This window comes from Manis javanica, chromosome 1 (genome assembly GCF_040802235.1).
Source record: "Manis javanica isolate MJ-LG chromosome 1, MJ_LKY, whole genome shotgun sequence".
Taxonomy (NCBI): Eukaryota; Metazoa; Chordata; class Mammalia; order Pholidota; family Manidae; genus Manis; species Manis javanica.
Window position 1 is genome coordinate 29,250,295 of NC_133156.1, and position 23,082 is coordinate 29,273,376.

The following is a 23,082-nucleotide window of genomic DNA, read 5'->3' on the forward strand; positions in this document are numbered from 1 at the left end:
ATTACTTCACAACAAAAGGAACTGAGGGGCCATGGTGTGTGGCTGGTTAAAACCAAAATCAAGAGGATTGTGTGTCTTTAAAGAGGCTCTGCATGCTGAGTGGATGTGTGACTAATGGCTGAGCTCAATAACAATTTCCTCTGAGAGAGCGCCATCCGGGAGCTACCTGATTTCTGTGCAGGTTTCTAGGCCTCGTGCCACCTGTTTAAGGAGGGACTTCCTATGTGCATCATGCCACAAAGATGCACAGGCGCTCTAAGTAGGGAACTGGCCCATCCCCTGGCCACCTCTGCAGAGCCAGGCATAAGGTTAGTGCCTATTTCAAACTCATGGATTGAGGGATTTGATAACCAATTGATTTAATAAGTGCAGTAAGTAGAGCAGAGTCTCTAGTGTTGTTTTGTATTTTGTGTTTTAGCCTTGGGTCCTAAAAGTTAAAAGAGACAAAATACATTCTTTGGTTAGTTGGTTTTTTTATCCCCTGGGGATAATGGTTTGATAAAGACAGAAAGGGGAGGAGAGGGAGGGAGGGAGAGACAGAGAGAGAGAAAGAGGAAGGAAGGAGGGAGAGAGAAAAGGAAGGAAGGGAGGGAGGGAGGGAGAGAAGGAAATATTCTTACATACATACAACATACTAAACACTAGGAGAAGCATTTGTACTTGGATTACTTCATATAATAGCTACCCTGAAACTAGAGGTCTATCTTGGTACTAGTTTCATTTACTACATGTGGAAAGGATCAGAGAGAGCAATTCATTCAGTATCACAGTCAATGTTGCATTTTTATCTATCGTATGCACATGTGTCCACGTGTACACATACTTGTAAAAGTGATCATGTCGCCTCCTAAAATTCTCCAGTGGTTTTCAGTGTTCTTCGGGTAGATGACAGTCCTTAATATGCTTACACAGCCCCTGCAGCTCATACCCCTCCCCGCTCACTCACACTTTGAGCTTCCCAAAAGTCCCTCGTTCTTTCCCAGTACAGGACCTCTGCAAATACTGTTTCCTCTGCCTGAAACACCCCCCAATCATCACTGACCCCTACCTAGTTACCCCTCTCCCCTCATTCATGTCAGCTGCAGGGGGAGCCTTTCTTGACCTTCTCTGACTATCCCCAGTTATTCGCCTTCTTGGCCCTGCATCCTTCCCACATCCATCCCGTTTGCAACCTCACACCAGTCTTTGTGATGAACAGACTAGTCTACAGTCCCTCCACTAGACAAGAGGTGTCTAAGTTCAGGGACAACCCATTCACCATTGTATCCTCCTGCCCTTTAGCACGGTAGGTAGGCGGCATGCAGAGTGGCTGTATTTTTAAGTATATGTGTAAGAAATCAGACCTAGATTGTGACACCAGCCAGGGGACCGTGCAACCGAGAAATGCCCCAAGAGATGGGAGTGACTCAGGGCTGGGACACAGAGCATAAGTTTTCATCCGGAGTGATCATCCATCATCATTAGTTTTGGGGGAAGCTGGAGATTGTACTGCAAAGACTGCATTGCTCTGACTTCTGGGCCAGGCTGCTCGTAATTGTTTTAGAAATCCAGAGCCAGGAATCTGACAAAATGTTTTGCTCTTTTTTTCTGTCTCTCTTAAAAATGATAGATCAGCTGCTCGGTGTTTTTCATACATTCTTTAGCCAGTGTTAGGTTTTTCTATCCACATTTCACATTACAGATTCTTTATGAAAATGGCTACAAGAGAGAAATTTAATGAGATTATGATTTTTTTAAAGCTCTCTTTCTCTAATTAATACCCCAGAAGGGGGATTTTTTTTCCTGACATAATGGCCTTTCAGTGTTAAAAGGGCTTAATATCATGGTGAAATATGTTAACTTTCCTGGCACTCTGATCTGACTGATAAAATGAAAAGGGAGTGCATCTGTCTTCCCAGGGCTTCTGCCACGGCAAATGGGGTTGTTTTCAGTATTTTCATAATGAACTAGTCAACTGCTTATTCACTAATTGTGTCTACATTAAAAATTTATTACCCTGGAAAAGGGCTACATTGCATTTGACCTTCCAACTAGAGTTGGGAGGGGTGAAGATCACTGTTAGAGGAAACAGTCAAACCCAGGCAGGGTATTTTTCTCTTCTCTGAAACAGGTGTGAGGTCTTCTGTGGAGTTGCCACATGTGAGAGGCTGAAATCCAAAAAGATGGAAATGGCTCACTTGGCTGGGTAGGGTCCATGCCTCAGTAGGTTTCAGCCTCACTATCAGGATGGTAAAAACAACTGTAATGATGACAGTCACTCCTTGAGCAAATTGTTCCTGCAGACACAGTGCACATATAACCTCCAATTCTCACGTCAACTGTAGGAGGCAGGTACTGAAACCCACTCTTACTTATAAAGAATCTGGGGCTCAGACAGGTGAAGTGACCTTTCCCAGAGACACACAGCTCATCAACGGCAGAAGGGGATGTGAATCATGCCTTTTTAACTTCACATTCTGGGCTCCTAGCCTCTCTGAGGATGCTGGAAAAATGAGACACTAGGTGATGAAAAGCTACAGCATATCCCAAATCACTATCTGCTCCTCCGTTTTCACTGCTTCCTGGACAGCTTTCTGCATAGAAGCAGTCACAGCCTCCCTTCTTCCCTTTTGTGGTATAGACAGACAATGCCTGGCAGTTCACCACACCTGGGCAGGCAGGAAGACTACATTTCCCAGCCTCCTTTACTCGTAGACTGAGACCATATGATTAAATGTTGGTCAATGGAGTGTTGGCAGAAGTGATCTAAGTTACTTCCAAGACACTACCATGGCAATTTTGGAGGCCGTATGATTGGATGGCACTGCTTTGAGATGCTGCAAGAGCTGCCCAGTATGCGGCAGAGTTTGTGTAAATAAGAGATAAAGGTTTATTGTATTAAGCTACTGAATTTCCAGGTTTATTCATCTCTGCTGCATGGCCAACCTCATCTAACTGAATTCCCTTTTCAAAGAATAATCATAAGTCTCTATGTCTCTCATCTCCATTCAGTCCACAGACATTATTAAGCACCTCCTGTGTGCAAGACCTCAGAAACACAGTGGCCACTGAGGCACACATGGTTCTGGCTCTTGTGATGCTTCATTTCATGTGTTCACTTGATGGGGCCAACAGACGTCCACACGCTTTATTCTGGGTGTGTTTGTAAGGGTATTTCTGGATGAGATTAACATTTGAATCAGTAAACCGAGTAAAGCAGATCACCCACCCCAGTGTATGTGGACCTCATCCAATCAGTTGAAGACCTGAACAGAACAAAAGGCTGAGTGAGCAAGAACTTGCCCTGCCTAATCCCTGGAGCTGGGACATCTGCATTTTCCTGCCTTCAGATTCAATCTGAACAGTCAGCCTTTCTTGAGTCTTGAGGATGCTGGCTTTTGAACTGCAACTTCCACCAGGTATAAAGATATGGATATAGATACAGATATAAATACAGATATAGCTATTTCTCCTCTAGTTCTGGTTCTCTAATTAATACACCTTCAAAGACTCTGGATGTAGAGAGATAACAAGTAGACAAATGAACATGCATCTTAAATCATTACAACCTATGGTGCTTTCCATGAAAGAAACCAACAAGTTTGTTAAGACAGAGAAGCATAGGTGGCCGAGAAAGGGATCTCCAGGGAGATGACATTGTTTTAAAATGTAGGTTTTATTAAGTTTCTGTGATGGCTGCCCTTGTACTGTTTACCATGTAAGAACTTATTGACTATGTAAGAATTTGTTCACCATGTAAGAACTTGTTTGTTATGCTTCAGAAGATCGGAGACTGATGAGAATTAGGCTTGGGGTGGCTTAATGATTGTGCATTGAGTCCCCTATACAGAATTTTATTGTTGTTAACAACCATTTGATCAATAAATATGAGAGATGCCCTCTCAAAAAAATGTATGTTTTATTAATATTCAGGCATGGCAAAGCCAACATACCAGGAGATCAGAAAATGATTACCATTAAAAGATAGTTTATTATAGTTATGCATCCTAAGGAGGAATGGGCGGGCCACATGGAGAAGCACCCGGGTCAGACAGCAGGCAAAGGGAGGGGTAAGGGGAAAACATAAACAGGAGCCTTAACTGTGGTTCCTGAAGGAAGGAACGGGAGAGGCAAGGTAAGCAGGCTTAGGCATAGTTACTTGGAATAATTTTGGTGGGCTTTGGAACATTGAAGCTACCTCTAGTTGTGTAGTACCTAGACCTGAGTGATTAAGGTAGAGGAATAGTGAGTGGTCTGCAGCACAAGAACCCTTTTGAAGCAGGTAGTTGGAGGTAGGGACTCAGGCTTGGTTGGTTTGCATCTGAAAGGCATGCTTGAGGCAAGCCCTTTATTATCTATAGGTATTGGCTAAGCCTGGGATAGGCAGTCTCACCAGGGTCCAGCTAAGTCCCCAGATTCAAAGCACCAAATACAGAAATTACAAAACATGGTTATTACAGACATGTGACCTGAATAATGAGAAGCCATCAGACATGGGGAGAACAAGAAGACATGCTCAAAGCAGATAGAACAGCATAGAAAATCTAAGAGATGAGACAGAAGGAATGACCAGAAATGAAAGGAGTGGGTAACTGTGCCAAATGCTGCGAAGAAGGGGAGTAAAATGAGAATGGAAAAGACTCTCCTAATAACAAAAAGGAAATCTTAAGAGTGTATACTACCCACTGCCTCTTCTGCTTCCCTACTTTCTCTGGCTTAGTCTGGCTTCTTTGCCCAGAACCACCTCGTGAAGGTCACCAGTGGCTTCCCACTCATCCCGTCCAGTGACCTTTCCTTTGCCCTTATCTTTGACAGCTTCTCTACAACACCTGGGGTGAGTATCGGGGACACAGCAGTAGCTAAAAAGAGACAAAAATATCTGCCCTCATGGTGGTGACATTCTAGTGGGGGAGAAATTATAACAGACACAATAGATAAATATAAAACATCAGGTAAGAGTGAGGCTATGGAGAAAAGCAGGAAAAGATATAGGGAGAGTATGGGAGGAGATGGGAGAAGGTATTTGTGAGAAGTGGCTAGGAAAGCTCTCTCCAGGCTTGCTTTGTCAGCCATGTTTAAAAAAAAGGGGGGTGTGCTTGATCCTAAAGCAAAGAAGATGCTCTAAGATGCCATGACTAGGTGTTTCATCAAGAGGGCTGAGATGTAAAGGATAAGATGGCCAGTGCCATGTAAAGGGGAGACAAAAGGGTGGTCCAGGCAGAAGGGATAACAGCAAAAGCCCAGAAGCACAAAAGATCAGTTAGTGGTCTGATATAGCTTCACTTAAGAGAGGAACTTGGAGAAAATGCACAATCTCGGGCGACTCCCTTCACTTCTCAGGGTCTGAATCATCTCATTTATGAAATGGGAGACAATAAAACTGACATTTGCAGATTTATAAAGAGCACATATAAAATCACAAGTGTAATCTCCTGCTCAACAGTGGACATTAACAAACGACAGCTGTTATCAGGAGAATGACTTCCCATTGAGAATTGTGTGGCTAGAGAATCAGACTCCAGATTCTGTGTGGCTGATATTTGCCATTTTCTTTAAAGGTTGTACGACTTGTGGGCCAATACTGCTTCTTGGGTCCAATTTAAAAGCTCCCCACTGTTTTCATAAAGATCTGTTGACATGATTTATTGGGGACTCTGTCCATTAACATTTTTAAGTGCTTAATAATTCCCAACCACCCTTGTAAATTAATCTTAGTAAGTTCACAGCAGAAAGAACTTTGTTCTCTAACCAGCATATGACAGTGTTTCCACTCCCCTGCCTACTGGAGGAAAGGATGGTGTGTGTGGAACTGTGAACCCCTGAAGATAGAGAAGACACTGTAAAGTACCTTCTCCACTCATGGTCAGAGGAATCCGAAACCACCTCAGCCTCAGTTTCCCCATCCATCCAATGGGATAGGGGATGTAAAACAAATTTTCCTGAGCTTATGACACTTACATGGTTTTGCCAAATTTGTCCGCTCCATATTTATTAAATAATTCACTAATTAAATATTGTTTATTAAATAATTCTTCTTAAACTCAGATCTAATATCACTATCTTTGCTTTGTTCTAAGCAGTAACACCTATAAAATTGCAGATTTGATGTGCTAACTGAAGTTTTTCTAGTAAATTGTTGAAATTACAATAATTTCACTTATGTACTCCCTGAAGTCTTTTGTGCACCTCGGGGCATGCACGTACACTGAGCTGCTGTGCTAAAGAAGCAGTGAGTTGTAGAGGTCACGCCTCCAGGCTGTGAAGTGTACTGCCTGAATTCTTCTCCTGGTTCTATTGCTTTCTGAGTAAGCACGCCACTTAACTTCTCTGACACTCAGTTTGCTCATTTTGAAGATTGGTAGACAATAAGATTTAATAATTTAAGATAAGTAAATAATAAGATTTTAATAAAAGATTTACTCATAGCTTATTTTAAGGATTAAAAATTTGAAACAAAAATGAAAAGATTTTAGAACATTACCCAGCACATAGTATGTACTCAATAAATATTAATTTTTTTTTGTTCTTGTTGCTCCAGCAAACATTTTTCTCAAGAAAACATAGCCCAGTGCTTAACATATGGTAAGCAAGCTTGTTGGGAAACTACATAAGGCTGGGAAAAGAGCCACTTCAACGGACTAGAGAGAATGATTCCCAGAGCAAACTCAGGGCGGGGAATAGCTCCTGTTACCACTATCATAATAGAAAACTTCATAAATCAGGGTAGACTATCCCTAGAATAAATACGTCTATGATCCTAACTTAACAAAACTTAAAGTCAATACCCAAAGGGATAAAACTGTCTCGAGTAACTTAACTGCATCCTAGAGAAAATTATCAAGACTATTCATGAAAACAAAAAATATTCTCCCTAAAAGGTGAATTAAAAATGTCTGGCATTTAGTAAAAATCACCAGGCATGCAGAGAAGCAGGAAAAACAATCCATCATGAAAATAAAAATCGATCAGTTTAAACATCACAAATGATAAAATTCGTAGACAAAGATATTAAGCCATTGATTATAACTTAATTCTATATATTCAAGAAGTTAGAGGACATACTATGTTAAGTGTAAACATGGAAGATATATAAAAGACCCAATTCAGACTTCTAAGGATACACACTACAATATATAACAGGAAATACTACAATATATAACAGGAAATCCAACAGTGGATTGGATTAAAAGAAGATTACACAATGGAGAAGAAAATATTAGTGAACTGCAAGACCTAATATAGAATCAGTTAAAATGAAACACTGAAATTCTTTAAGACAGAAATTTTTTAAGAACAGAGCATCTGAGAGATGTAGAATTGATATCATATCTTCTGTCAATGTTTCTTAAGCTGGAAACTAAGGTCAATCATTTGTAATCTTCTAATGTGAGCATTTGTGCTATGAATTATCCTCTAAAAACTGATAAAGCTGCATCCCACACACTTGGTTTGTTGTGTTTCATTTCTATACAATTCAAAATACATTCTGATTTTCTCTTAACATTTCTTTGAACCAAGATTATTTAAAACTATATTTTCATTTCCAAATATTAGGGTATTTGCTAGATACTTTTCTGCTATTGGTTCCTATTTTCATTCTTTTGTGGTCACAGAATATACTTTGCAAATGAACCCCTTTAAAATAACTGAGATTTGTTTTATGGCCCCAAATGTGGCCCATCTATGATTGGTTGTCTTTTGGATTGCATTGTTCCTGGTGAGAAGTCTGCTGTTATTCTTGTTTGTGTTCCCTCTGTATGTAATGTGTTCATTTTTCCTCTGGCTGTTTCTTTAAGATTTTCTGTAAATCACTGGTTTTCAGCAGTTTGGTTCTGATGTGTTTTTTTGTATGCATTTCTTTATGTTTCTTGTACTTTGTGATTTGTTAAGTGTCTTGGGTTTGTGAGTATAGTTTTCATAAATTTGGAAAATACTTCATCATTGATTATTCAAACTTTTTTTTTTTTGCCTCCTCTTTTCTCTTCTCCCCCAGGGACTCTGGCTCCACATGTATTAGACCACTTGATGTTTCCCACATCTCTCAGATGCTCTGTTCATATATTTATTTTAAAAGAAAGGAGCCCATCTGGGGAAGGAAAACTTAAAATTGTGTTTATTTTCAGGTAATATCATCATCTATGTAGAGAATTCTCAGAATCTATTTAAAAAAGCCCACTATTACAACGAAGAAAAATATTTTAACAAGTTTGCAGGACACAAGATCAATATACAAAACTCAATTGTATTTCTATAGAAGAGTAATGGACTATTAGAAATTGAATGTGAAGAAAAATGCTGTTTGCAATAGCATAAAAATACTAAATACTTAGAGATAAATATGACAAAAGATTACAAGTCCTGTACACTGAAAACTATAAACACTGAGAGAAATTTTAAAAGACCTAAAGAAATGGAATGATGCACTGTATTCATGATTTAGAAGACTCAGTGTTGTTAAGACGTCAGTTCTTCCCGAACTAAATATATAGATTAAATGAAGTCCCTTTCAAAATTAAACAGACTTTTTGTAGAAATGACAAACTGATTCTAAAATTCATATAGAAATTCAAAAATTATAAGCAAAATAACTTTAAGAAGTAAAACAAAATTGGCTTAGAGATGTTAAATATTCCCAAGGCCAAATGAAGATCATGCCTCTCCCCTCCCTTAAATGACATTTGAGACTTAATGCCCTTCTCCCCAGGACCAGTTCTAGGTATTACCTCCAAAGACATTTTCTCATTTCATCCTTACTATAACCCTAGAAGTTTAGCATTATTAGCTCCCTTTACAGACAAGGAAACTGAGGTACAGGTAAACTAAGAAACTTGCTCAAGGTCATTCAAGTTCTGTCCTTGTTCTTCAAGGATATGGCCTTTAATAAAAAGAAAAGGATATATGGGTTGACTTAGTCTCTCTCTCTTGACTTAGCCTTTCTCTCTGTTTCTCTCTTTCTAGCAATTAGAAAACATTACAAGTAACACATTCGCCTTAAGAATTAGGATTGCAAAGGGCCGTCTTTTGACAGGATAACTACTCAGAAATGATGAAACAATATGTGCTCAAAATCACTTCTTCTTCTTGTATCAGAATTTTTTCATGTAAATGGATAATATAATCTTTCCTTTTCCGAGCTGTTGCAGCTGAAGTCTTTTTCAAGTGTTCTGACATGTACTTTTCTGAGATTCCCTCCCAATTTCTCTTATGACAATGATTATATACCTACACGATAACATCACATGGCATACAAAACAATCCTGTGTGTAACACACCATCAAGGCCCAGGAGTTGCCTACTTATTTCCAAGTCCATTTGCCCCTAATTATATCACAGAAAAGAATTTGGAGAAGGCTTGGATTTGTTTTATGAAATCTGGTTAATCACTATAGCAAACATTCCTATGTGTTAAAGATATTCTTTAGACCCAGTACAGTGATTGATGGTAATGCAAATATAAAAGAGCATCCTTACTTCTGTGTTTTTCCTTAACAGCTCTCCAAGAATCATCTGACAATCTAATTTGTTTCTTAACGACTCCTATATCCAAAGAAACACACACCTTCCCTATGTCCCAAGAATTCCACCATTCTACATTCACTCATAAATCTTAAGAATTCATACTTATTCTCCTTATTCTTCAATACCAACTAGGCCTCCAAAGACCCTGAGACTCATATGCATACTCTCTGTCCAAAGAAAAAGCTCTGTCCCACTCCATCCAAACACCCACCCTTCTGGCTACTTTTACTAAACCTATGTTACCTACTTGAGAACATTGAGCCATATAGGCATATTCATCTTCTATTGACTGCCACATCTGAGGTCTACAATCACACTTTCCCCTCCCCAAGTATAAAGTCTCCAAGGAAACAAATCTTTGGAAACTCCCCATTCTGGCACTGGTAGAGAAAAATAATCAGAAATTGGTCTTTCATATAGGGCTTAGTCCAAACTCTCCAACTTTTCTCACTCATAATTTTATCTTGCATGTGGTAGGTGCCCAGAGGATCCACTGCCTATTAAAGAGGCTGGAAGACAGAGAGTCAGGGGATGGAGATGCAGAATGCAGAGACAAGGAGGGTAGTTTGGTTTGTCACTTCTTGGGTCCTGCCCATGATTCTGAGTCAATACAGGAGACTCAGGATGGTTGGGACAGAAAAATCCCTTGGAACCCATAAGGATGTGCCATCTTAGCTGTAGGGGGACAGACGAAGTTGGGATGGGAAAAACACCAAAAGTCAAGACCAAAATGAAAGATCAACCTGTTCAGAAACTGGTCAGAGAAATGTTGCAGGATAGATTAAGAGAAGTTGCTCAGGTATAAGAAAGAGCATTGAGAGGGTGTTAAGGTCCAAGCCTGATGTGGGGCTATCTACACGGGCAGCTGCCTAGGATGACATAGATGCCTACACAGCTGGGGAAGATCCCACATAGCAGAGGCCCCTCCTCCCTTGACTTCAACCATCACCGGAGCTTCTACTTCACCTCGGACATCAAGAAAATCCCTGGGCAGCCTGGAGCTCCCCACAGCCTATAATTCACTCTGCTCACAACTCCCTGGAGCCGGCCAGGACAGAAAATTTCTGAGAATTTCCATGACTCCTTTGAATTGCATAAGCCTTTGACTCTAACCAGGGCTTGCCTTTTCCACCCAATTACTTGTAAAGATTTAGCTCAAATGCGTGCCCTTCTACTTCTGTCGTCATAGGAAATGAGACACGGGAGAGAAACCAGGGTCATTTCAACACCAGTCTCTACCCCGAGGCTGAGAATCTACTTGTTCATTGAAGCCATCCAGCCTGAAAAGGAAAGTGCTGATTTCTCACCTACCCTGTTGCAGCCAGAGGCAGTGGTATCAGGAGGCTTTGGGGAGATATCATCATTTCCCTCCTGTTGGAATGCTCCTAGCAAAAGCATTCTCATAGATCAATGTGTAGATGTGACAAGGAGGCTGTAACGTGTTAGGTTCAGAGAGCTGAATCTGTAAATTGAGCCCAAGGAGGTGTAAAAACTGTCCCCAAGGAGCACATACTAGAATTTTCTCCTCAGATATTGGTTCTCATATTTGGTGCTTGTGTTTGGGTTACTATATTGGCAAAACATGACCTGACATTCATCAGTTGCACCCCATTGAAGCCAAGTAGGATGTCATGATCTTCTGCCTTTGGGCTCCACTATTTTATAGGATATAACAACTGGAAGGGACCAGGACCCCTTACGCATCATAATAGACAACTGAGGGAGGAGCTAACATCAATGAACAAGTGTCAACTTAAGTGCCCCTCCAGTAACTGCACACTCGAGTCACCATTATAGCAATCAGACATCAACAGGTAGATGACACAGCTTGACTGCAGAAAGCCCAGTATAATAAGCCAAGACACAAAATACTAATAACTCAATCCCATATAATCCTCTCCCCTTCCCACATGGTTCTTTAGCCATGCTGACTTTCTGTCTGTACCCAGAATGCATCAGCTCATGTCTACCTCAGGACCTGTGCACCCCTGGTTTCCTTTCCCTGGAATTCTCTCCCTGGGGTCTTTATATGGTTCAGTCTCTCTTAGGAGGTTTAGGAGGGACCTCATTGACCACACATAGGGTTCTCCAACCTTCCCTGATGTCACTGTTTCAGTCTTCCTAGCCCTCACCCAACACAATATGAAATTATTTTGTTTCTTCATTGTTTATTTTCTCTCTTACTTACTACAATGAAAATTCTCTGAAAGTAGATAGCTTGTTTGTTTTATTATTCACTTTACCTCCTGTGCCTGGCACACAGTAGGCCTTCATTGAATGCTTGTGGAAGATGGGCTGAGAAAGATGGACAAGCAGTATGAGCTACAAGAGCTTCATAGAAAGGAGAGAATTCTGGGGTCACGGAGCTGCACCTAGGGGGCAGGCTTGAATCTGGGCCTCAGAGAATGGGCCGATGATTCGGACACCTCCATGAGCCTATGTCGTCTTCCATGGAGGCCACTATAGATAATGATGCAAAGAAGGCTTTGATGGCATAGAAATGTTACAAATGCTTATCAAGAAAAAAGCATATGCTCAAGAGACGCTCTAATTAATGTACCAAGAGCCACTCAAATCCACTCCTGTCAGTCTCTTGAACAAAATCGTACTCATTCCAGGCAAGGAAACAAAACCATTGCCAGTCCTGAACTCCTTGTCAGAACTGGGCATTGCTGAGCTTCCCTCTCCCATATCTCAAGAATAGCCATCCTCAGGAACCTCCACATCAGGGAGAATCAGAGCTGAGATTTGACTCTGGTCGGTCTGAAGGCAAAGCCCAGGCTTTCTCCACGGTTTCTACACTGTTCTGAAGGGGAACGCTGGAAAAACTCTCATCCCATTTTATTGATTAGGCACAGAAAGGGGGAGGTAGCCACCCAGCCTGGAAGGGAAAAACCCAGGTTTGGGCTGCAAGCCCCGGGGATTTCTAAGGTACCGCACCTTACCCCCTGCCCCACCACTTCGCGCCACCTCCTTCCAACATAAAAACCTTGTTTCAAACCACCAGAGGAGCCCCCATGAGAGGCGATAAGAACCTGCGGATATGCAGAAGTAAGAACATGTGGAGGCCAGACAAGCAGAGAGGTGGGACCTCGCTGGACCTAGAGCAGTTATTTCTGAAACAGTCTTCTCAGAACAAGACTCATTCTGATCACTGACAGTTCCTGGGAAACTAGGTGAAGGAATGATTGTCTGGGAGATGAGGGAGCTCTCCTTCTTGAGAGCAAGCAGGGAGGACAGCTGAGAGGCAGTGGCAGTCATCTGGGGGATCACAAAATGACTCTGGTCCTGTTTGCATGCATGCAAAATGCAGATAACACCATTGACTGCACATATCTGTCTGAGAGAAGTTAGCAATAGCAGTTTAACAGTAACCTAAAGCACTGAGTATGCATTACACTGTTTTCAGGGCTTCTCATATATAAATTCTCATGAAGCAAGACACACACATGCACATTCTTATGAATTTATCTCTCAAAACCTTATGAAATGCATACTTTTATGATCTCTGTGTTACTGATGAGAAAGTGAAGCACAGAAAGGTTAGATGATGTGTCCAATTACAGCAAGTAATTGGTACAGCTGGGATGTGAACCCAGGTAATCTAAGCTCGAAGACTGGAGATCTTTAGTACTGTGCTAATCAAGTTTTATAATGCAGGCAATAGAGCTTTTGACAGTAAATTGCTTCATACCTATTAGCAAACACTTTACTTGATGACAGATTAAAAGCTCCAAGAAGGGAGATTCATGTCTGTCTTGTGCTTAGGCTACAGTGAGCAAATAATGCATGTTTAGTGAACTGGAAGGGGCAAGAAAAAGGGAAAGAGGGAGGGAAGGCAGGAAGGAAGGAAGGAGGAAGGAGGGAGGGAAAGAAAGAAGGAAGGAAGGGAGGAGGAAGGAAGGAAGGAAGGCATATGATGAGGATTCAGATGGTAGCAAAGGAATGGAACTTCGCCATCTGGAACCAAGAAAGAATAGAATGTAGAAATATGTTTCTAAATGGGGCCTCTGATACATGCTTGAAAAGCCCTCTGCCAGGTTTTCAGAGGAAATTTGCAATTCACTTATATCTATATCTATATCTATATCTATATCTATATCTATATCTATATCTATATCTAATCTATATCTATATCTATATCTATATCTATATCTATATCTATATCTATATCTATATCTATATCTATATCTATCTATTTAAAAACTCTGTAAGTGAATACTTCTTCGTGTTTTGATGGTGTACACAGTGGAGTCAGTGTACAGAGGACCATACATCTGGTTGTACATATGCATTAGTGGTATGTATGGAGTTCTGTGTACAAACAGAATCACACAGGTGTGCCTAACATTGGTGTGCACAGTTGTGCAAAGATGTAATTTTATATGTGTATATGATAGGATCTACCAGTGAGTGTCTGTGGGATTGGGTGCGCACGCATATGTGCATGCAGTTAATAATATACTAACACATATTTGAGCTCACCATGTGCCAGGCTCTGTTCTTTGCAAATATCACTGCATTTAATCCTCACAGCAGTTATGGATGCACCCAGTTATGCACTTGTGCGTGGCTCTGTCTGAGCTGCACATACACAGATTTTTGTTAGTTAAGCACAGGCTTAGACTGGCTGTCAATTTTCTGCTGATTAACCCAAGTTGCATGAATAATGCCAGGAAGGCACACTTTCCTGGGCTGGAAGAAGTAACAATGAACTAAAAGGTAGATCATAAAGTCCTTTCAAAATACCATACACATAAGAAACAGCAGACATCCAGCCTGCATTTTCTTGCTGTGTAAACACATTCTCACCACCCCACTCCCTTAAATAAGGCTCACTCCACTTTGGCATCCTTGCAAACACATTTTTTTTATAGTTTCTTTTTCAAAAATAAGATTGCTCCCCCAGCAACTGTTTCCAAGCACATTCCCTCATTCTGAGAGGGGGATAGAAAGAGCAGAGAGAACCACTTGTTATGATACAGGGAATGAGAGCAGGGGTGGAGGGTGAGGGGGAAGCCAGAGTGGGGCAGATGCAGGGAAGCTGATGGTGGAGGAAAATATACTACCTCAAGATAGAATCAGCCAAATGCCCCCTGACCCAGCAATGTTTCCCCTGGGTCCAGTGATTGCTAGTTGGTTCAAAGGCTGCAATCTGAGTACCCCAACTAGAATCATCCTCTACTCCACCATATGTGTGTGTGTGTGTGCATGTGTGCGTGTGTGCGCGCGCACACACACACACACATACATACATACATACTATTAAAGGCCAGAGGCCATCCCTGAAGTCTAGTGGAGCTAATGAGGAGAGAGGGGACATCTTAACAATGGCAGCTAAATAATTGGAATGCACTGCTCTATCATTTCTGAATAATAATGATTCTGCCTAGAGCCCATAAAAAATGCTGTTTTGTGTTGCTTAGAGGCTTAAGCTCTCTGGAAAATAACTGAACCCACATGGTTCTTAAGGAATTTAAACTTTCTGTCATTCTGCTAAACTGCTTTGATTCCATAATGTGTCTCCTATTCTCCACAGGGTCTACAGGACTTCACCACAGCACTTTGGTATAACACGTCCAAGACAATACCCAATCCAGCAGGCCCAGTATTCCTGTGTGCTTCCCACGCTGTGCCGGAATGGCGGTCACAGGAAGCGTGTGCTGTCTCGCGTTCATTCCAGAGTGGTGTGCAGGCCTTCGACAGTGAGGATCGCTCCTCCTGGGAGCAACCTGGCTCATTTTCCAACATAAGCATTGCTGGAGGAAAAGACTCCCGGTGTGTCCACTTTATTCTCCTGCAGTTGCTCATCTGAGAGAATAACTAACTCAAAGGAAAGGAAGAAGCTCCTTATGTGAGGGAGAAATCTCAAGTTCCAGTTATTGAGCAGTTTTTTATTTTCTGGGTTTTTCCCAAGACTGTACCTTAACAGCTAAGGCCATTTGTGTGAGTGTATAAATTACCCTTTTGCTTGTTGGATAGCTTCTGATTTCGAGTGCCTGAAGTTCATGCTATGTAGCATGATTATCAGAATATCTTAATGCTAGATTCCTGTTTTCTGTTACAGAGCAGCGCAGATCCCTAAGGCCCCAGAGCCATGGTCAAAGGAGGCTGTTCTGCTTACCCTTGAACGTTGGAAGAGGAAGAAAAGGACAGTGGAGGAGGAGGAAGACCAAACATCTGCTGCTGGTCAGGAGGAGAAAAGAAGGTAACATGCCCTGCAGAGTACTCAACGTGCCTCCCACACGGGCTCCTGGGATTTGTTGAAAGAGAGATCACTCTCCAAAAGAATCAGAGGCCACCTCCTGGGTGTGAATGGCAGGTCCCCTTCTTTGGCTTTCATGGAAGAGCTTGGTAACAAGAGCTTTAATGCTATGCCTTTCATTAGGCACAGGTTCCATACATTTTGTAATATACCTTTTCCATAAGAACTAGAGAAAAGCCAACAGTTAGTGGCCACATCAGCTTCATACTTTTGATATAAACGTGTTAAATTTTATTTTGAGAGAATGCTGAAAGTCTTCCCCTTGTGGTGGTCAGTTATTTGGGTGACCATCAGCTTAGATGTCATGTTTGTGCTGAAGGAAATACTTAGCAAAGAACAGTGAAGACTGGAGTATGGTAGCTTTATGAGTAATGAGAATAAAACCAGTTTCATTATTTGGTTTTTGAAAATGGAATGAAAATAGAGGAAGCAGTCTGTTTCCTCGATGGAAAGAGAGGAAGTTGAAGGCGCTGAGTAAGCTGCAGAACTGCTTGTGGCTTTCCAAGGAGTCAGTTAAGAATTTTCTTATAATTCAACAAATTCCAAGACCCACCATGTGCCAGAGCCTACTCCAGGGACTGTGGATAGAGCAGTGAGCAAGACAAAGGTCTCCTAGGACTTGGGTAATCAATGAAACAGGGTAATTATAGATTGTAAGTATATAAAGATTTTTAAAAAGCAGTGCTATAAAAGGGTCATGAGAAAGTGGGTCAAGGAAACATGCTCTGAGGAGACAGTGGGCCCTACATTTGAGAAATAGAACCATTGTCCTCATCAGTTACACCAGGTTAGCCATAACCTGCAGGTTCACAGCTGGCCATCTTTGATACTGTAAATGGCAACATTAGGTAAGGAAATACTAATAATGCAAGTGTGTTCATTGGAAGATTGATTGGAAGTAACGTTGGAAGATCAGGTAATGAATACTAGGGATATGCTTTACAAGTGAGCAGTCTGAGCTCATGTCAGCCAACTAAGCAGGAGTGGCAGAGGGAGATGGTGTGTTGGAGGTCAGAGAGAAAATAACTATTCTTATGGTCAAAACAGGTTTCTCATGTTCTCCAGGTTGGTAATTTGTCTAGACCCCAGTGAGCCTATAACTGAAGGCTCTGTGTTGTGTTTCCCATAATTGGAATAAGCAGTGATTATGTGCACCATGCGCAGGCCCTTATCTGTGACCCTTGAAGTTCTTCTCTTACAGACTGAACTAAGTGAGAGCACTGGGGGATGTGTGTAGGTGGGTCGCTAAAGTGTTTTTTTGTCTTTAGTTTACAGATGGTAGGATATTAAATTTGTGATTACAGTGCTTTGGTGAGAAGTTAGAAAATAATTAGTACACCTGAATAGTTCAAAAGGTCTTGATGCATTTTTATACTTTTCTTATTAGATTAGGACAGTCCTAGAATAAATTGACCTTCCTGAATCTTTGAGATCTGAGGCAACCTTTTCTTGTCTAGCATGAACCTATGTTCTGTAGAAAGAGTATAAGATCCCAGGAATATGAGAGTATGCTTTAAAGGAGAGGTCGTATCATCTAACTGAGGGTTTGTGATTTGTCACAGGTGCCATGACAGCAGTGGGAGTGGCCATTCAGCTTTTAAGCCCGAGGTGGCCAACGGAGTCCCTGCTGCTTTTGTGCCCGTAAGTGAGAATCCATCTGGGTGAGGTTTCCTGTTTGGGAAAGGGTCATTATCAGACTTATTGACCTGTAAGTTTTCCTCTTTGAAGTCAGAGAGGAACATTTTGAGTAACTTGCCACATTAACTATTTTATCTAACTCCTTTTACTATTTTTCTTTAATATGCATAAAATATGCTAAGGCTAAGAGGGTTTGTAGATACACTGAATAACCAAGTATGTAACAAAAAGATCATAAGGTTTGTGCAATGGATAGAATGTAGCAGTATGAAATTTAAGAAAAATGTGAGATTTCTGCCTTTTAGCTTAATTACATTTGAGGAAGAATTGGCTGGGAGGGAAAAATGCTGGAAATGTGTGTGAAAAGGCTTGGGGTAAGTTGCATTTTTAAATTGAGTCAGCGCTATGATATGGCTGCCAAAATTTAATGGTGCTCCTACTCTGGGCTGATAGCAGAACAAAGACCAGGAGGAGGCAGGTCAGTGGTGGTCCTGAATGCCTTAGTCCTGCTGTCCGCGGAGGGCTGCTGGTGGGCTGTGCTGCCCTGCAAGAGGAGGCAGACACAGACCGAAATTCACTGCGAGAGAGTGAAGCAACTCAAGATGTCACGGGGTGGTGGTGGGTGAGGGGGTTCTAAAGGAACATAAGCACTAGCCCAGAGGAGAAAAACCTCAGGGGTGTAAAGAAATGAGGGAGGGAAGGATAATGGCCTGCAAAAACCTGAAAGACTATCACATGAAAGGAGGACAATTAGCTTGGCTTGGCTCCAGATGGGATCCATAGGTGAAGTAAGTGAAAGAGAAAGTATGCTTGCATCTAGTGCAGGGATAAACTGCTCTGTGGTTGACATTCATCAGCCAGGAGACAGTGAGCTGTCTGTGCTGTCACAAAGGTTGGATGACTATTTCACAGGAAAGATGTTTAGGGAATTTCTGTTTCAGTTTGAATCTTAGAAAAAGTGGTTGGTTCCTCTTAAACTTTTTTTAACACCTTTATTGAGGTATAATTGACATAGATAAACTGTGCCTCTTTGAAGTGTACCGTTTGGTCAATTTTGACATGTATCCTTATCAGAATTATTGTCCTATAAATTTTCCTCTTTGAAATCAGAGAGGAACATTTTGAGTAACTTGCCACAATAACTATTTTGTCTAAGTTTCACACCCACGAAACCATCACCACAGTCAAGATAATGAACATGACCATCACTGCCAGAAGTTTCCCCATGCCCCTTGGTGAAGCCTTAAAATCTCCCTCTCATCCTGTCCCTGTTGCCAGGCATCCATTGGTCCCCATTCTGTCACTATAGATTTGTGTATGTTTCCTAGAGTATATATAAGTAGAATCATACTTTTAATTTTTTAAATACTGAGCTTTCCCTTTCTGACTTTGTGAGACATGTTTAGCTGAATTAACAGTAAAATTAACAACATTATCCTTTTCCATTGCATTAGAACGATTTTGTGACCGTGGATGAAGTCTTAAAACAATGTTGGTGTCTTTCAGTAGCACATCTGTGTTTTCCCCTTTTATTTCCCTGTTAGGCCTGAGCCTCTGAAGAGAGGCCTCAGTTCCCAGAGCTCAGATGGCGAGCTGCGTAAGAGAACCTGCACCTCTGCTGTGAGCTGCTCGAAGGGCACGTGCACATGTGGCAACTGTATGTCCAGCCGCAATGCCATTACCAGTCCCTATACTTCTACTGGAAGCATCTCTCAGGTACATGCACTTGGTGGTGTGGCAGAATTGGGTTCTTTGCATTTATTAGTTGATTATACAGTGTTTACTAGCCACCTTCTGTCAGATGCTGAGATCACCTCTAAGCTAACAGCAGTTACCAACCCTTGAATGATCGCTATGGACCAGTGGAACAAACTAGAAAGCCCAGAATGCCTATGTGGAAACCTGATACAAGACAGAGCCATTATTATAGATAAATAGACAGAGGATGAATAATTCAAAAAATGGTACTAATTTGAATAAAAAGGTAGATTGAGTCTGAATTGCATTGGGTCATAAATTCATCCTCTAGGCACTGGGAATTTAATGAAAGTTTTAAAAATAAGTGGTTATAATTATTTTTAGAAAGGATGTAATGTAGACTGAAGAACAGATCAAGTTTTGCTACCAGAATGACTTGAGATCAAATCTTGGCTTTGGCACTTAGTAGCTATAGACTCTTAGGCAGGTAAATGACTTAAACTCTCTTTTTCTCATCTCTAAAGGATTGTTATAAAGATTGAAGGTAATGTTTGAAAAGCACCCATTACAGTGCTTGTCAGTAAGCAGGCACCCAATATATAGGAGCTGTAAAAAAAAGTTACACATGCGTGAAGGAGGTTTTTGAGAGGAGAAAGAATTTTTTTTTTTAATTTAGAAGTGGTCCCGTTAATTTTTTTTAACAACAATAAAATTCTGTATAAGGGGTCAATGCTCAATGTACAATCATTAATCCATCTCAAGCCTAATTCTCATCAGTCTCCAATCTTCTGAAGCATAACGAACAAGTTCTTACATGGTGAATGAATTCTTACATAGTGAATAAATTCTTACATGGTGAACAGTACAAGGGCAGTCATCACAGAAACTTTAGGTTTTGATCACGCATTATGAACTATAAACAATCAGGTCAAATATGAATATTCGTTTGATTTTTATACTTGATTTATATGTTGATCCCACATTTCTCCCTTCATTATTATTATTATTTTTATTTTTAATGAAATGCTGAAGTGGTAGGTAGATGCAAGATAAAGGTAGAAAACATAGTTTAGTGCTGTAAGAGGGCAAATGTAGATGATCAGGTGTGTGCCTATGGACTAAGTATTAATCCAAGCTAGTCAAGGGCAGCAAAACATCCACGGATGCAGAAGATTTCTCTCAAAGCAGGGGGGGGTGAGGTTCTGAGCCTCACCTCTGTTGATTCCCAATTTCTCACCTGAAGTCCCCCCTGCGACTGTGACTGTCTTAGGTTGTTCCTCCCTTGAGGAATCTTACCCGTCTCTGGCTAACCAGTCATCTTCCGGGGCCATACAGGGAAATGTAAAGTTGGTAAGTGAGAGAGAAGCCATATTGTTTGAAAAGGTTAGCTTTTTACTTCTTTGCAGATTTATGCCCTGTGGCTTCTATGCCCAGCACTTGTCTCGAGGTATCTTTACCACCTGGAGGAATTATGATACTCGGTAAATTCGATATGAGGCACGAATTCTATTTAAGGGTTGTAATTAGGAAGGAAGAAAAAAAGCTATAGAGGTAGCATATGGAAGAAAACATGGGAGGATTGATTATTTCTTTGACATATCTTCTTGTAGAGTAACTTAAGTATGTATAGGTTTTAAACTACCAACTAATTTGCGCTCACATATTAACATAATAGGAATACGGTGACATAAACAAAGCAAATCTATAATTACCATCCATCTCCAGTGAAGCCAAGAAAACATTTAGGCACCCTAGGCATTTGTGAAAATTTGTCTATGATATGATGGATATTGTCCAACTGTACTTAAACAGTCTGAGAGAAATCAGACAAATTAAAGCATCCCATTTCTGGGATCTGTTCACATCCTATATGTTCTTTTAACCGTAGATAGTCTATAGTCATAAGACTTTGCAGTGCTACAACTTGCACCCCTCCCAACTCCTGGTTGAGTTCCAACAGTACAGATCCGGTCAAATTCGTTGTCTCACTGTATGCACATGCCAGCCTAGACATCTCCTGAGAGGAGAAAGAATTTGACATAAGTTTTCATCTGTACAGAAGGCTCTTAGAGTAATATAAATGACACATTAATGATAAATGACAAATATAGGAGATGAAGGGCCCAGCCAAGCAGTTATGGCAATGCAGAGCATAATAGTACAAAGCTTTGCCTGGATCTATTCTGCACTAGGCCCTCTGCTGAGCACAGTACATACATTTCCTCAATCAGTGATCACAACAGACCTGACATACATAGTCATTGCCCCTTCTTACAATTTTATGTCAAATGTCAAACATACACAAAAGGAAAGAAAAATATCATAATGAACCTCCATGTGGCTCCAGCAGTTAACAGTGTTTTGTCAGTCTTGATCCATCAACACCCCTACCCCAAATTTGTTTTCCTCTTGTGTTGTAAAGTACAAACACGTTGTTTCACCTGTAGGTACTTCAGTGTATTTTTAAAACTTTGTGAACATTAATAACCACAATGCCTCTATTCCTCTGAATAATCATGACTTAATGTTAGTTATTATCACTCCAATTTGCCCTTCTTACCCTCCCTGTCTTATTACAGTTACTTTGAATCAGGGACCAAAAATCAACTCATTGTGTTTGGTTCACATGTTTCTTAGACTCTTTTTTTTTTTTAGCATTAAAGGTATTTAATTAATATATGTAACAAAAAGTCTGAAGGTAAGGTTGTACACTTATGGAAATAATGATTTTGACCTACTTTGTAAGATAGTTGTGAGGCAGTACATGTAAAGTGTTCATGCGTCTACACTGTCCATAGTAAGCATTCAAGAAGTGCTACCAAAGTAAGTACTGAAATTTACATTTCAGGGGACTTAATTCACACTCAGAGCTTCAGACTTAGCATTATACAAGGTTGTATCTGATGGCCTAACAAGCAGACAGGGTAAAAATAATCAACTTTTTAACAGGCCTGGGCCGAGCAATGATGCTCCGCGCAGACGCAAGTTTCCCCTGGTGTCCTCCAGGCGAGGGATCCCGCTGATCTTGGTATGGTCTGTCCACCCACCCCTGCCCACACAGTCTGGCTCCCCTGCGTCTCAGGAACGGAAGGGTCAGTACAAGTTTCTTTCACTTCCTTCTGACTGGCTTGGTTTCTCCTTTTTCTCTTGGTAGCCTCCAGCTCCCTGGATCGGCCGCTCGATCACGGTCGAAGAGTATTACCAGGAGAAGCAAGCTCAGTCACAGTGGCTGAAGAGGATCTTCGAGGATAAGACTGGTAAGGAATATGGGTTAATTTCACACTCCAGAGACGGTTCCCAGAATCATATTTGTTGACTCCTGTATCCCTGGCCCAGCAAGGCTTCTAGAGCACCAAATACCATCACGTTTGAGATACCATAGTTGACATTTTCTGTTCTTCTTCCTAGAATCTGCTGCAGTGGCAATGTTGGGGTGGGGGGAGGCATTATGTATTTTACTCCATTCTTGTCCCCACCGTGATGAAGAATTGAAGGGCAGAGACACAGTAGTGAAGCAGAATAAAAGTTTTATGTAAAGTTACTTAGCCATGAAGAAGTGCAGGTGACCTCAGAGAGGGAGGAGTGCCCTGAAAGGTTGGAGAGAAAGAGTCTAATATTAAAAGCTCACACACTTAGAAAGTGTGGGTGACTTCAGAGAGAGGAGTGCCCTGAAAGGTTGGGAAGAGTTGAAGTTATGCACTTAGGAAGTGCAGGTGACCTCAGAGAGAGGAGTGCAGCATCATGAAAGGTTGAAAAGAGGGAGTTTAAAGTTAAAAGGTTCTGCACTTAGAAAGTGGGGGTGACCTCACATAGGAGCATAGTGAAAGGTTGGGGGCTCCATCTTTTAAAGATTTTTCAGGAATGTGACAGAGGGCTAGGGTGTGGGCTTGTTAAGTGGTCTTAAGCATCTTTGATGAGACATTAAGTTACTAATCAGTCCTCTAAGTAATTCTGCAAAATTAGCTTATCAAGAAGACTGTCTG

General features: G+C 41.1%; 1 protein-coding gene across 4 annotated transcripts in view; it reads left to right on the plus strand.

Annotated features, from left to right (window-relative positions):
* The window catches only part of LOC108403881 (SLIT-ROBO Rho GTPase-activating protein 2B-like), a 114,056-nt gene that overhangs the window by 77,328 nt on the left and 13,646 nt on the right, over positions 1 to 23,082 (plus strand). For 2 of the 4 annotated variants that reach the window (XM_073231081.1, XM_073231077.1), the window contains exons 1-5: positions 15,301 to 15,444; positions 15,566 to 15,706; positions 17,326 to 17,404; positions 18,946 to 19,117; positions 22,254 to 22,356. In XM_073231081.1, the coding sequence (XP_073087182.1) occupies positions 17,331 to 17,404; positions 18,946 to 19,117; positions 22,254 to 22,356 (349 nt within the window). In that variant the 5' untranslated portion in view covers positions 15,301 to 15,444; positions 15,566 to 15,706; positions 17,326 to 17,330. Of the gene's footprint in view, positions 1 to 15,037; positions 15,277 to 15,300; positions 15,445 to 15,565; positions 15,707 to 17,325; positions 17,405 to 18,945; positions 19,118 to 22,253; positions 22,357 to 23,082 lie in introns of those variants that run through there. The other 2 variants (XM_073231090.1, XM_073231083.1) reach the window with 1 other exon arrangement.